General features: G+C 42.9%; 2 protein-coding genes across 5 annotated transcripts in view; one reads left to right on the top strand and one right to left on the bottom strand.

The window, feature by feature from the left end:
• Positions 1-1647, top strand: part of tasp1 (taspase, threonine aspartase, 1) — an 86489-nt gene extending 84842 nt beyond the window's left edge. Inside the window, exon 14 of one of the 2 annotated variants that reach the window (XM_070542129.1) lies at positions 1114-1647. In XM_070542129.1, coding sequence (XP_070398230.1) covers positions 1114-1239 — 126 coding nt within the window. In that variant the 3' untranslated portion in view covers positions 1240-1647. The remainder of the gene's footprint in view (positions 1-1113) is intronic. The other variant, XM_070542130.1, reaches the window with a different exon arrangement.
• The window catches only part of sptlc3 (serine palmitoyltransferase, long chain base subunit 3), a 60054-nt gene that overhangs the window by 16017 nt on the left and 28022 nt on the right, over positions 1-16015 (bottom strand). For all 3 annotated transcript variants that reach the window (XM_070542128.1, XM_054749797.2, XM_015943999.3), the window contains exons 3-8: positions 15490-15644; positions 13272-13420; positions 8687-8811; positions 7477-7570; positions 4578-4683; positions 3274-3493 (exon numbers count right to left, since the gene is read on the bottom strand). In XM_070542128.1, the coding sequence (XP_070398229.1) occupies positions 3274-3493; positions 4578-4683; positions 7477-7570; positions 8687-8811; positions 13272-13420; positions 15490-15644 (849 nt within the window). The remainder of the gene's footprint in view (positions 1-3273; positions 3494-4577; positions 4684-7476; positions 7571-8686; positions 8812-13271; positions 13421-15489; positions 15645-16015) is intronic.

Consider the following 16015-nt stretch of genomic DNA (forward strand, 5'->3'; position numbering starts at 1 on the left):
TTAGCCCCACGGACTTGCATTCATTTTTTCGGTCCTCCAGGCTGGGACGTAATTTTGGGGGGGGGACGGGTGAGACATGTCCCCCCCACTTTTTCAAAAGGCAGTTTCGGTCCCCTTCACTTTTTTCCGTCCAAAAACAATATTACGCTCCATTAAATGGATTTGGTTGAGCACTAGGACCGAAACGGAAACCGGTTTCCTATTAGACCCGCCCAAAAGCTAATCTATTGGCTCTGCTGATACTTGCTAACGCATTATTGGCTGTTGCTGCTGTCACTCAAGTTGGAAACAGTCAGAACGTGCTCACGTTGTTTTGCTAGTTTGGAGCCGCTAGGGAACACCGGTACTGAGTCACATCGTCAACTAGACGCTGTGTAATATCAGAGCTCAGCTCAGCTTCCATTATATAACATTTGAATAAGTGTTCATTTGTGAGTCTTTGGTAGTTAGGCACAGCCAGGAGGCAGCATGTCAAGAAAACGAAAGTGGATATAAGAGACTTCTTTCAAAGTCAAAACGTAAGTTGGAACATGTGACACCCCTGCATTAAGCTCAGACTCACCTCCTCCTTCACAAACATACTCAAAACTAACTTTTACAAACTCATCTCCTCCACATAACTGACTCCTCAGACACAATGTATTCGTATTATTATAATTATTATTATTTATTATTATTATTACTATTATCATCATGATTATTATTACTAGTAGTAGTAGTAGTAGAAGTGTAACTTCAAAACTTTTATCATTTAACTTTATTGTAAACTTATCTATTGCAATGTATATTTTCACATTAAAAAGCTCTGAAAAATGAACAGTATCATCATCGTCAACAGATTTTTTTAAGCTTAATGTCAAAGATGTACTCTTTTCATTAGATTTATCTTATTTTTTCCATTTATTTTTTGTGTGTTGAAATGCAACAACTGTTTAAACACTTTTAAGGGAAAAAACATATTTAATATGTTTTTATACACTCAAATTGGTAATGAATAATTTACACATTATATTAATAATAATTGTGAATCATACTAGAACCATCCTGTAAATATTTCTGTTTGTTCCATTCCAAAATCTCCCACTGTTTATAGTTCATGCATCTTTTTTTCAGGTGACCGACAGAGATGCAGGAGGAGAGACCGGTGAAGGTACAGCAGGAGAGGCTGTAGGAGATGGAGGACGAGAGCCTGGAGGAGATGGAGCAGAGGCTGGAGGCTCACAGGTGAGGTTGAAATAATGAAGATACGATAGACATAAAATTGATCATTGTGACAAATGTTAGGGTGATGATCATGTGTAAAACATTAGTTCAGCATGTCCTCTAACACAGCAAATGAACAAACGGCCAGATCTCAGGAGGACCGTTTATGTATAAATAATTTTTATACTTTTGACTAGGCCTGGGAAAGTAACAAATTTTGCTGGACGATATTTTGTCCAACAAATTGTTGATGATAAACGATATCATTGTCAACATTATCTAGACCAAAATAACCACTAATATAATGTTAATATATCATAATAATGCAAGTACACCCTTTAAAATGCAACAAATAAACCTTCATTTAACATTGAAATGTCCAGAACCAGAACTTCTAAATGAATAAAAATAACAAACAAAAATTAAATTAAAAAAAGAATCTCACTCCCTGTTAGAAAATGTTGCACCAAAAACAATAAAAAAAGACCCAAAACAATAAATACAATGGCCTATCCATTGTCAACAGCCAAAACTGCTCTTCAATAATGATAATAAATATTAATGATAATAGAGTTGTACATTTTTTAACTTTGATATATATATATATATATATATATATATATATATATATATATATATATATATATATATATATATATATATTGAGGATGGAAAAATTATTGAGATGGGCACGTGACGTGTCAAAGGGTCTTTACATAACACCCCCACCCCAAATCCGCACAAGCCTGCTGTGTCCCCCCCACTTCTGAAATCAAAATTTCGTCCCTGCCTCCAGGGACCCATGGTCTGGAAGTAGATGGGTGTGACTTAGGCTCCCGGTTTTCATTTGCTACAAGAAATAGGGGTAGAAGACCATTTTCACATCTAGCCTGCATGTGAAACTCAGAGTGACCAATCATAAGTATTACACGTTTCTCACTGAACCTCCACTTTAATGTAAAATAGCAAAAACAGGACAGTAACACATTTAACAGTGTTTTGCAGAACTATTTCAGACACTCATCGCTGGAGGAGAGGATCTTCCTAATTATTTTCCTGACATACCTGACCTTGTTTTAGGAAGCAGTCAAGCAGTTGCTCCTTTTTCTTATTTCTTTCCCATGAGAGGCAAATTCCTACTGATCTCAGAAGATGGTAAATATTTCACACTAACAGCATCTTACAAACACTGCAGCTTTTAAAGTATCAGGTACTTTTTGCCACAGCAGAGATCTATAGAAACAATTGTGGGTTTTCTTCTACATTATTAGGCCCGTTTCCACTATCGGAATTACCTTCAAGGTATGTGCGTGTCTCCATTTCACCAAGCCGGCCAGAAAGGATCACTTTCCAGGCCATTTCAGAAATCAACCAAGTATTTGAGTGGGGTATGTACTCTGATACGCCAGTAGAGTCGCTGGGCTTGACTTTGGTTTGCTCACGCTGATTGTTTGTAACTCAGTAGGAAATTATTTCAGAAGACATCACCAAACAACTGGCATTTGTAAAATTCGAAGAGCTGCTGATGAAGGAGAATGGGAGGAAAAAAATAAGCAGCGTTCATGTTGCTTTAAAATAGTTATTTCTGACTCTGGTCTCCTACAGAATGCCATAAAAAGGACCTTCGGGTCATTGAAGCTTTTTACGTCACGCAACTGCTCTCATATCTCTCGAATTGATTAAATTTTGGCATACATCGACAAAATCAAACTTTTAATCTTATCAATGTCCGTGGACACGTTTTGCTGCTGATCAGTGATGCCACTCACTGCCGAAACGGTCCAGATATGCTGGTGTCTTGCCAAAGTCTATAAAGGGCTGATTCTGTATGGAGACCGAGTCAGACAGAGCTCCTACAGTGGAAACACGGCGAGTGCGTGATGCCTGATTTAAGTCTAGATAAAGATGCTGTCAGTTTGGAATGAGATGCAAAGGTCAACGTTGTACAAACACAAAAGCTCAACTTGCAGGAGAGGTCCAATCCTCCAGTGAGAGATTTAGATACTTTAGACAAATCTATAGAGCACCTAATGACAGACAGATAAAACAGAAAGTGTGAAAATGGACAACCTTTTTCCCTGCGATGTAGCCTCCAGCTGCCCCGAAGCTCTTCGTGAAGGTTCCCATCATCACGTCCACATCACCTGGATTCACATTAAACAGCTCGGTGACACCCCTGCCCGTCGGCCCCACTGCACCGATGCTGTGAGCCTCGTCCAGGTACAGGTATGCTTTATACTTCTCCTTCAAGGCGATGATTTCAGGTAGCCGTACTACTGAACCCTCCATGCTAAGGACAGATTCAGATGCATAAACAGGCTCGCATTACAAACAAGCAAATTTTGTTGTTTTAAAGTGAAAGTAACTAACTGGATCCACCTTAAAACGTCTATAAATCAGTGTAGTTTGACCTGTCATGGTTGAGAAGCTCACATTTGTCGTTTTGCTACCACCGTACAACCAATGCTTCCCCCTCATGCTTTACACCCTTTAAGGCTAGAAATAGATAGAACGAGGAGCTGGGAAATGCTAAAATCCCTGACCCGCTGCTCTCTCTCCGGCTGACTCTGCAGCCAGAGTGAAAGAAGACAGAGCGGAACTGGGACATCAAAGGGAAAACCGGGATATGGATAAAGCATGTTTATACAGGCCTTTTGATGTTCCATGAAGGTGATGGATGGAGTCTTTCAGAGCTGCCATAAGAATGTATGAAGCTGACATTTCTTGCTACTGACTGTCGGAGCAGTCTGATAAAGTTAAATGAAAATTTGTCCTTTCTGTTTCATCTGTTTCGTCAACGTGTTTATTCTGGCGACCATGTTTAAGGTTTTCCGTAAGAACCACAAAGCGTCGTATTTAAAAACTAAAGTGAACAGACAGTTAAGGACAAACAGGTGGAAAAGTGAGGGAATCAAAAAGCTGTAACAAACAATTGGAACCGGGGGTTGAAGCCAAGTCAATCCTAGTGGCTCCATTTGGCCTTGATTTGGAGCTAATGAGCAGATGGAGAGGGTCAGTAAGACTTGGGACAGCTCTCTGCCAGGACACACACACACACACACACACACCCTTTTTCTTCTCTTCAATGATCAAACACAACCCAACTACACAAAAACACACACTCGCCCACCTGCAGGTGCACACACACAATCTATTATTCAAAGGGTTGGAAGGGAAGTCATTGAAAAACAGACCATTACTGAAGCCGTTGAGTACCAGCTCACCTCAGGTCCCCCCAAAATACAGATTTTAGAGCAAAAGTCGGCTAAATATTCCCAAGGAAGCTTGTCAAAAAGAGGGATACATGTAGACTCGAGAAATGTGTAAAAGCAATTAAAAAAGGAGGAAGAATGTGTTCTGTGATCAAAGCTGACCTGTAGATGCCTTCCACCATAATCAGGATCTTTCTCCAGGGTCTGCGCGTCCGGGGTTGGCCTGAGCAAACCGCCTCTTTCAGCATCTTCTCTAGACTGCACATGTCTGACAAAAAGAAAACACAAAATCATCAAAGATTCTACTGTTTAATTAAGTTTTGTGTCTGGATTTTACTATATAGTCTTATTTAAAATGTCAAGTAACTCCACACTCCATAGACTAAAGCAACACCAGGATCACACAGTGCAGTCAGGACTAGTTTGAAGCAACTATCAGAAACATATCAGAATACTAACCCTACCAACCAAACCGTTTTACCTGATCGAAACACCCTGGATTAACAGTTAACATCACATGTATTCATTTTCATCATGTCCCGTGATGACTGACCAAACTGGTGCTTGGACAAGCAGCTCTGACACGTTTGCTTCCGTTTCAGATTAAATAAAGCATCTATGAGCTTCTGCACCAGCAGAGGGCAGTGTTGACCAGCTGTAGTTGCTTTAGTTAAATGTTATTGAAAGTGACTACAAATCAACCCTTTCCTGATGAGCAGCGGAAAACGCTCTGTCTAAATGATTGATATCACTGCCTCAACACATAAACGGGTTTACTAAGCAGCAGATGTGCCCTTCCTGACGTTCAACAGGACAGAGTGAATCTGGTTTCACCAAAAATCTGGGTGAAGGAGAGTGGACGATAGAGAACAAATGTTTCACAGTTTCGCTCTGATTTGAGATAAGCTTGGCCTGATATGAGATTGTGTTTGACTGCTTATCTGTGCCTCTACGTGGGACATGTGCGCACGGTTGTAAATGTCCATAAAATGTGACCATACTGTCTTGTCCTTGCTCTGCCCTCAAGCCTCAGCGATGCTGCTGGGTTAATAAGCAATAAATGTATAATAAAATATACAAATTTACTCAATGCTAAAGGAGTAAAAATTTAAAAGGGGGACAAACAATTATTAAAGGAGACATATTATGACTTTTTTCTTCAGATATAATTGTTCTATGGTCTAAACAAAACATGTTCTTTTCAATAAATCCCTCTCACATAAAGTGATGTCAGTGGTTTTATTCTTGACGGTTTCAGCACCTTCCAGAATGAGCCATGTCAGGGCTTTGTCACTTCAAGAAAACAAGCTGGAGCTGGCCACGCCCACCCAGCTCAGGCTACTACAAGCTGAGAAGCTCTCGATATCTGGGAAGGGCTCAGAGTAGAGCTGCTGCTGCACCTCCAGTAGCAGCTGTACTCCAGGCCAGACATGGTTTTGTTGTTATGTCCACTGTTTGTGACATCACAAATGGGGGCTTTTTTAAACAGCTCGTTTTAGGCACATAATTCTAAACCAAACTCGGACGGAAAACAGATGAACATATATTTTTTGCCACATTTGGAGTGTTTATAGAGGCAGTAGAGACCCACACGGCAGCCCCAAAGAATGAAAAATATGAGATGTGTGTCTCCTTTAATGAGTGATTTCATGATCTACCCAAGACCAGAATCCCAGGCTTGAGCCAGGTTTTAGGACTGTTTATCATGGAGTGTTTTCTCTGTGAGATGTAGTCAGATAAACTCCTCTTTTAAAAACTTTTGTATTTATAAAACTTGCTCAGCAAAGAAATAGTTGCATGACAGACCAGTACCAAGTGTTTGGGCCCTCTCAGGTGCCTGAGGGTTTTCTGCCTGTAGACTGGTCTCTGGGGCCTGATCGGTAGAGCCATAACTGGCTGAGCTTGTACCTGTCAGGACAGATTTGCTGCCAAAGCACAGGCTCACTTGTGATGTTGTTGTTTGCTCCCGAGGGAGTAGAGGTGGTTCTCCTGCAATCTTTTTGCAATTCGCTTTTTGATCACGTAATAAAAAACAGGGTTTAAGTTTTCATCCTGAAACGCTCCCTGTACGTGATACAGCAGCAGTTAGAGAAGAAGGGAGGTATGACTGTGCAGCTGCAGCTTCATCGCTAGACTTTCTCCTGAACAAAGTCCGAGCAGGTGGCTCTCAGAGACCCATCACACAGAGATCCAGCTTTAAACTGCAGACCATCCATCCATTTTCATCCGCTTATCCGGAGTCGGGTCGCGGGGGCAGCAGCCTAAGACGAGAGGCCCAGACTTCCCTCTCCCCAGCCACTTGGGCCAGCTCCTCCGGGGGAATCCCAAGGTGTTCCCTGGCCAGGTGAGAGACATAGTCCCTCCAGCGTGTCCTGGGTCTACCTTTAGGCCTCCTCCTGGTTGGACGTGCCCAGAAAACCTCACCAGGGAGGCGTCAAGGAGGCGTCCTGACCAGATGCCCGAGCCACCTCAACTGGCTCCTCTCGATGTGGAGGAGCAGCGGGTCTACTCCGAGCCCCTCCCGGATGACCGAGCTTCTCACCCTATCTCTAAGGGAGAGCCCAGCCACTCTTCGGAGAAAACTCATTTCGGCCGCTTGTATCCGTGATCTCGTTCTTTCGGTCACTACCCAAAGCTCATGACCATAGGCGAGGGTAGGAACGTAGATCGACCGGTAAATCGAGAGCTTCGCCTTCTGGCTCAGCTCTCTCTTCACCACGACAGACCGGTACAACGCCCGCATCACTGCAGATGCAGCACCAATCCGCCTATCGACCTCACGCTCCAGTTTTCCCTCACTCGTGAACAAGACCCCGAGATACTTAAACTCCTCCACTTGGGGCAGGACCTCATCCCTGACCCGGAGAAGGCGTTCTACCCTTTTCCGACTCAAGACCATGGTCTCAGATTTAGAGGAGCTGATTCTCATCCCAGCTGCTTCACACTCGGCTGCAGACATTTTAGTAAAACCAAGCAAACGTGGATCTTGTTTGGCATAAATGATCATTGGGAGTGGAAGGCTCTATGACTGAGGATGGAGGGAGGATGGTGCCGGGCTTACTGTTGTGCTTGAACACCCGGATGGTTGCTCCTGACAGCCTGGCCCCCAGGATGAGAGATGTGTGATTGAGCTCATCGCTGATTATCAAGCAACCCTGGAAAGCAGCAAAACAGATGAAATCCAAGCTCAAACTAAAATTCTAATGCAGTTCTGAAAACTGATGAGAAAATTAGCTTGAGCACATGAAAGTGTTTTAGACTGCTTTAATGAGAAAACACAAAAAATACATCTGAATGACATCAGCATTTTGCAGTTTTTAAATATACTTCTGCATAGATAAATAAAACTCCAGCTGTGCAAAGCGGTTTGAGGTGTAAAATGTGCTGCTTAATAAAAAGGATTTGCAAGGCCAGTTCCTTGTCAGCTTATTCCACCTGCCCTGCCCCCATCCTTGTCTGAATCATGATCGTTAATGTCTCGGTCCTCCCTCTACCGCAGCAGTAGAAACATATTTTTCTTTTCTCCTTTGATGTCTGAAGGAGTTCTGACCCACATGCACATGTTGAGATTACAGCACATCATACTCTATAAAAGCAAGCATGACTTCAGCTGTTTCACAAATTTCCCTCTAAGAGCGTGTAGCGCTGAGGCGCTTTCCTCACATGACCCTGTGAGGAGTGTCGGGAGGCGACACGGACACGGTGACAGATCAGCTCGGTTTGGCCTGGGGTCTAGCTGGTCTGGTCGCTGGTCTACCGGCAGCTGTCACTCTGACGCCCGCCTCCTGGCACACCCTGTCCCTGCAGGATGAGCCGGCAGCAGGAGTTGACCCCGGACTGCAGCCAAAGCGGCAGCTACACCTCTCGGGCTGCACAAAGCGAGCCCGCTCTCATCACTTAAGCCATCACCCTCCTCTTCTTCTTGTCCGGTTGAATCAAAGATTCTCTCACTTTTTCTGCTGCCTCTGGTTCTCCACAGAACTCTGTTTGAACCAGTTTGATGTGCCAAGAGGCCAGAGCTAGCAGTCATACCCGTAAGTGCCGCTCATTACGAAACCTGCCCTTACTTGTCTGTGAGTTTAAGACCAGCCATGCGCACCCAGAGCCTTCTCCTCCAGGCTACTGTAATGTTTAATTATCATTTTAATTGACTGTGGTGGTTGAGAAATGTTGGTCCATTAGGTTGCCTTTTATTAATTTAGACAACATGTAATTAAAGGAATAGCTGCAGTAGGATTTCCTGGATTGGGTGAGACAGACTAGTTGCTTACCTTGCCAACGAGTGCTGGAATGTTCATGGAGTTGGTTGCAAAGCCCATTCCAAAAGTCATGGAGGACTCGACTCCAAGGAACTCAGCCACAAGTTGCTCCAGTTCCTCGTGTAAGCTCAGGTTGCCTGTAAGATTACAAAAGCAGACATGGTTGGCTGGGATCAGTGGGCTTTAATCGTCGAGAAGATTTGCTGGTTTGTATCTTCCAGTTCCAAAAGAAATAAAGAAACATACAGCTGGATCAGCACCTGCATCGCCCACTTCGTTTAGACGGGTTCAGCAAGAATCAGAACTGGAATTTAGTTCAGAAAGTCTTTATCATTCCAGATTATAATTTCAAGTGTGTTTCTGTTAAGAAGAAGAAGAAGAAGAAGAAGAAGAAGAAGAAGAAGAAGAAGAAAATATCATTTCTATAGCGCCTCTCAAGATAAAAATAACGAGGAGCTTCACAAAAACAAAAAAATGTAAAAATATAAAAAAGCATTTAGAAAATGATTAAAAATATATATAAAATGAGCAACAATAGACAATTGTGATTAAAATGTTAAGAAAGAGAGAGTGAACAGGAAAGAGGGAAATCAGTGGATCCTGAGGAAGGTGGAATAGGTGGGGAGAGCAGAATAAAGAGAGAGAGGTGAAGAAGGTCATACAAAAGCCAGCTTGAACAAGTGAGTCTTCAGCTGCTTTTTAAAGGAGACCACTGAGTCCACTGATCTCAGGCTCAGGGGGAGAGAGGTCCAGAGTCTGGGGGCCACAGCAGCAGATGATCTGTCACCTTTGGTCGTTTAAATGTTTAAATGTTCTGCATCATCCTACAGGTTGTAGTTGGATTCCTCGGTGGCCTCAGGACTGACACACTACTGCATGTCCAAAGTGGGGCCCCGGGGGCCCCGGGGGCCATCTGAGGCCCTCAGAGGGACTTTGCATTTCTAGATAATGAATTTTAACCGCTGGTATAGAGTTTCTAACACTTTTGTGTTTGATTTTTTTTCACCATTGTTTCTCTTTTGGGCCTTTTTAGAAGAAAACAAAGAAGAAAAATATATATCACCAAAATTAGCATTTTAAAAATAAAATAAATGAAAATAAATTCAGTTTGTGGCTTGTGGGGACTATTAAATAAATAATATTTTCCCTCATTTTGAATAATTCGGACACGCATAGGCTCAAGGCCAAATAAAGCCAGGTGTACACTTTGTGATTTTTAATATGTTGTTGTTGTTGTTGTTGTTGCCACAGTAAACATAAGAGCACAAAACTCTAGTCGCAGTTTTCCATGACTTGGTGTTTTTCTTTTTGGGACTCTGGTAGTTTGTCCTAAAGTCAACGAGGTAGCAGCCGGCTGTTTCTCCTTCTCTGATATTGCTGATTGGAGAACCTCTCACACCAGTGGTGTCCTGCTGCTGATGTGTAATGAAGCCAGGGAAGTGTGGCGGTCTGGCGCGACAGACAACCAGATGGTCCAATGGTTGGTTTCATATCGAGCCGTGTTATTGGTGGAGCTTTTTAGACAAATACGAAAGAACTACTTTATTCTTCGGTTTTCTTTTTATCTTCACAAAATACTTATACCTAAACAACATTAGAATGTTTTTGAGAGGCATAAAAAGTGTTTTAAGCTAGCTTGCTTTGCAGATTTGTCGTCGTAGCTTTAACCAATTTGTGTGAAATTCTAATTCAGCCTATCGGGAGGCTACCTGCAGTGAGTAGGAGGATAGTCCTAACACACTTCAGACAGGCTAAGATATCTACGTAAGAGGGTTCCTGAAGACCTGGCAGGACTAAGCAGTTGATTATAAACCAGCGTGACAGGTTTGAACCAGACTGATCTGTCACCTGAACTTAATCAGTCAGTATTTACAGGTGAGAGGAAGTGGTTAATTATTACTAAAAACAGAAATTTCAGAGTTACATGCGGCAGTCTAATCATTTATGTGTGATTGCAATCATGAAGACAAATGTGGCTAAACCTGTCCCTGAAAGCGTTGTAATCACGCTGCCTCTTAGGCGCTAGAGGGATGGTGCATGTACCGCATGCACACAGTGAGCTGTACAGTCCACACAGAGCGGGGACGGGCAGATGTGTCACGCAGCAGCAGAAAATGGAATTTTGAGTGACGGGCATAAAACTGTAATGAAATGAAGCCGCTCTGTCTTTATGGTGATGCCCATTCCCGTTCCATCAGGCCTCGCGCCAAGGTAGATCGATTCTTACATTTCCTCGACCGCTCAAGCACACGGCTTTTGCTGGGATGTGCAGCGTTTTTAATCAGACGGCGCTGGCATTTGCTCTCCTCAAAGAACATTTCCCTTGGCTGTGGCTTCATAGGCGCACCCTTATTGATATTTTAACCTTCAGAAGCTCACTTTAGGTCCAGCCACTCCTCAGGTGTGAGAGAGCCGTTATGAGTTGTTGGCTGGGTTAAGATAAAACCTTCATCTTATTGAGTTCTCTGTGAGGTTTCCTCTTTAACCTCCGGAATCGTCAAAGCTTGTTATGAAAAACCAGCGTTAAATATTTACAGCAGGGTGTGAAAGCAGCATAAAAAGATGAATCCGCTTAACGAGTGATTATAAATAGAGGAGTAACTCATGATCTTAACAGTTTGACCACGTTTAACATAAAACAGCTAATTTAGCTCTTCTACGTTAGCATAAAAGGGTATATTTTGTTAAACTTTAATAACTATGAGTTCAGTAGCTCCACCTAACTGCTAATAAGTTATTTAAGTGCTTAATAGACTAGATTAACTGACAGCAGGTTAATGATTGCAGGAAAAGCAGGAACGAGTTATTTATCTGACACACGTGTTGGTTTTCAGGGTGTGCTATCGCTGTGCCTTTTGCCTACTTTGTGTTAGCAGATGAATCACTGCAACGACTTTTCAATTAGAAATCTGGCAACACGTGCTTTTAATTCATGAAATAATCCAATTTCAGTGTTTCACATGGAAAATGCTTTGAAATGTGTGGAAAACTCATTTAATCAATATGTTTGCAGTGGTCTCTGGTAGGAATGAACGCCTTGTACTTGAGACAAAAAGAGCCCGTGATAGCTTGGATCCTGCTGCCTCAGAGGGTGGCTGCAGACGGCAGGATTTAGAGTTATTTCCTGATGTTTGGACATCTTGCGTCTGATTGGATAACAGTAACGTGACTCTAGCACTGACTTACAACACAGATGTTTTAACTCCACAAATTACACAAGCCTGGAGGAGCTTCTGCTGTGTGGTGGGGTTGCTAATGCTAATGTTTAGCTTTTGCTAGCTGAGACGTCCTCAAACAACAACAGCCTTCCCCGTCGAGAATCCAGGTGGGTGAGTCCATGAACAGTAAGGCTTTTCTAATCCTAGAGTATCAGAAGCTAAAGCCGGAGATAGGTGTAGGAGACTATTTTCATGTTCAGCCTGCATGAAAATGTCAGTGACCCATTATAATCCAAAATAATCATTCTAAATGTTTTCTCAGTGAACCACACCTTTAAGCATAAATGGGTTTTTTGTGTTTCAAAGAATAAAATAGAGATAAACTGCTGAGGTAGAAACTGAGTGAAGAAATGTTGGATTTGGAGGATTTTTCTGCGCGTCACCTGTACAAATGCAGCCTCGCTGTGACTGAAGACATTCCCGGATCTTTAATTATTTATTCCTCATCTGGTCTCACGAGGGAAGAAAGCTTGTTTTTCTTTAACCCACCGAGTCAGCAGCTCAGACTAAAACAGTTCAGTTTTGAAAGGGAAATAAACATATGAATAAATCACATCAATGAATAATGGATGGTTGAAGGGAGATTGGTGAGGGAGTGGTTCTCTGACAAACATTCTTTGCTTTCTTCAGCGTCAGACAGCTGATATCATGCAACACACGCTGGGACTCCGCTGATACGCCAGCTCACCTTTTGTGAGTCTGCACTCGGCAGATCCACCAGCAGAAATGTCACATTCTCAGCATTCACAACAAAAAAGAAAAGCAAAATGTCCCAACGAGCTCCGTGACGCTACCATCAAAACTTTAGACAAGTTATGCTCAGCTGACTGGCAATTATTAGAGCTCCCCGCTGCAAGATGACTCCAGATTCACGTCGCTGCTTCATTAGAAGATGAAAGGACAAAACATTATTCAAAATTCATCAGACCCCAATTTCTGATCCTTGCTGTTACAACACACCCGCGTGCACTCCGTCTGCATCCTGTTTAATGTCCTGGGGGTTGCTTAAAACCGTCAAACGTCTCACTTTAACATCCTCTCCTCCTCCATGGACCACTAGGAACTGATGACTATTGTGCATAATTTAAGGAAAGCTGAATAATTCATACAACACTGCAATCGCTGACACATAATTAAACATCTGCCCAGGATCGTTTTCAAGAATATAATAAACGATGGCGTATGGGCTGTGTCTTGTTGGTGTGTGACAGAAACTGCTGTATGAAGAGGAAGAAGACATTCCAGCCAACACACACGGCTTCCTTACTCCAGATTAAACACTAGCTGCTGCTGCTTCAGATTAAAGGCCACTCCTTGCACTAGGAGAACAAGAAGTGGCATTTTTTGTTTCTGTCTTTAGAACTTGACCACAAACGTACCAGTTTCCTGCCGTGTGCTGCAAACCGCGGCTCCATACCGCTGTAAGCGATCGGCTACACTTTTCAGGAAATCAGCGTTGTTCTCAGCAAAGCCGAGGTAGTTGTAAGAGCCCATGTTGATGACATTAGGTATCGACTTTCCAGTAAATCTGCAAGGATACAAACAGAATTCAGGATTTTATCCATTTAATGTGCGTTTGCAGCTGCAGTGCACACAGATCCTTTTATTCTTCTTGAATAAAGTACAAGTTACAGTCATATAAATATGCCATTTGCTGATCGGAAACATGCATTCGAACCCAGACTATGTTTACATGAAGAGAAAAGCAGTAAATCAATGAAGGGATCATTTTTAGTGATAAATCAAGAAAAAAAAAAGACTTGAATTTTGACATTGTCTGAGCCTACATGTGGTAAAGAACTTTTACATTTCATCACCTGACCTACTTTTCCCCTCCACACCTCACGAGAACCTGCACACCACTTCACCAATTCGCCACACTTCACTGCAAAAGTCAAGCTGACTTCTGCCTATCTACTTCTTCCAGTCACATGAAAGCCCTTTAAACGCGTAATCCGTGCTTACCTCATATCCTTTTCCTTCCCTGTGGCTCGGCTCATTTTCTTTTTCATAATATATTCTCTGACCCTGCTGTGCAGCTCTGAGGAATATCAGTGGTGGTCCAGAAACTCATAAACATATTTGCATCCGGCCTATTTGCTGATGAAAAATACACCTGCCGATGATATTTCTATTGCCTCCTGGTGGAGGAGACACACAAAGGTAGACAATACAAACGATTCGGGCGTGTTATAAGCATTGGCGAGCCAAAACATCACACCCAAAGTGCTGCCAAACATGACAGAATCCAGACGTGGGCTCTACTGGACTCCTGGAGGTAATTTTTGAGGTCTTTAGCATGTTGGGTCTTCTAACAAGTCTAGCTTTTGAAGATGCACCAACTAAAAGTAGAGTCCAGTCTAAATCTAGAAATCTATTGTGATTTTTATCTGTTAAAGGGTCATTGGTTGGGCCCTAACCCTCTTACTTCAAGAGAAGGAATGGGGTCTGTTGTGTGATATCATTAAGAAGAGAGGGAGGACATTTTGACATTTGAATGGCTAAAGCTACCGTCCCTTCTGGAGTGAGCTGAAAGCCACGACTCATGCCGCGCACGCGCACACCAACAGCCCTGTAGCGCTAACGGACAAGTCGTGTTTTCAACATGTTCCTGCTCAGACAAACCTGATTCAAACTGCTGAATTAGCTCCTCAGCCTTCATCGGGTTCTGTGGGAGCTGCTGATCACTCATTTTAACCAAATCTGCAGTGTTCAAGCAGGGAAACGTCTGAATCCCACAAGAATCTGGGACTAACCCCACAGCAGGCTCAAACAACAGTCCGATGTATCGCTACGCTAACCACTTAGCTCCAACACAAAAGACTACGCTCTTTTAGTTCTTCCTCCTCTTCCCCAGTTAGCTTGAATTTTACACACTGACATTAATTCAATGCAGCTCGAGTTAGCATTCAAGCTAGGTTGATGTGCTAAGCTGATAGGCGCGTCACCCTCTAGTGCATGCTGGGAACTGGGGCTTGATTTCATTGATTGACAGTTCCTTCTCGTGGGTACACAACTTGATTGGCCAAAGCTCTATAAATGATTCGTTCTGCTGTAGAGGCCAGGGGAGGAACTGAGGGCAAGTAGCAGTTACCTACCTCATATCATAGAACAGGGTCTTCATTTTGAAGTTACTTTAACACTTTTTAACTACTCTCCCAAGTACTTTGGGGGTTCCTTCATAAATAAGGGAAGGACAGAGCAGGTGGATCAGGACAGCATCTGAATTAATACGGATGCAAAAACTGGATGTTGTGTCAAAGATGGAGCTAAGCCGAATGGTAGATATTCTGATGTCCTGGTCGACCTTCATGCAGACTCTCACCTGAGACTTTGGGTGACGATAGAAAGTACAGGATTGTTTGGTGAGGATCTCAGACATGCAGGAAGTAGAGCTGTTGCTCCTCTACTTTGAGATGACCCAGATGTGGCTGGGGTGCCTCACGAATGCCTTCCAGGCTGACCTGCATGGGAACACTTTGGCTTCCCACTGAAGGAGCTGGATGAACTAGCTGGGGAGAGTTGAGTCTGAGCTGCCTCGCTAGTGCTGCTGTTCCTATGACCCAGATCTGGATAAGAAGGCAAAGGTTACAATACCTGAAAGTCCAGTTGTAGTCGTCAGACACCCGCTCCATCAGGTCAAAGACGGGTCCCGGCAGGCTGCAGATGGGACGGTTCCAGTTGTCCCGCACTCGCATGTACAGGTTCCGAGTATAAAAGTTTTCAAAATCTTGATAAAGTGGAGTGAAATCCTGAGGATGAAAGGAAACTTGTTATTATAAGTTCAATTCTTTATGATCTGCAGCATCAGAAGGATAACTCTAGGCTTCACAGATCAGTTTTTATTTCTGAAGGGTCAGGGTTCTGCACGCTGATCTACTGGTGATGCTGAAACTAAAGCCACTCAAGACCTTGTCCTCATTTTCCTTCTGACTTCATTAACCTGGTGTATTCAATGGAAAGAGAACATAATCACAGATAAGAGCTGATGAAAGAACAGCTTGTATAAAACATGCAGCAGAATGTCTTCCTTCTTGAAAGCACTACTGCATTTGCCTACAGAGGCACAAAATAACAACAAATCACCCTCAAGAACACGCTGTTTAGGCCTTCTGTTTTTCTC

The sequence above is a fragment of the Nothobranchius furzeri genome, chromosome 12 (genome assembly GCF_043380555.1).
Source record: "Nothobranchius furzeri strain GRZ-AD chromosome 12, NfurGRZ-RIMD1, whole genome shotgun sequence".
Lineage (NCBI taxonomy): Eukaryota > Metazoa > Chordata > Actinopteri > Cyprinodontiformes > Nothobranchiidae > Nothobranchius > Nothobranchius furzeri.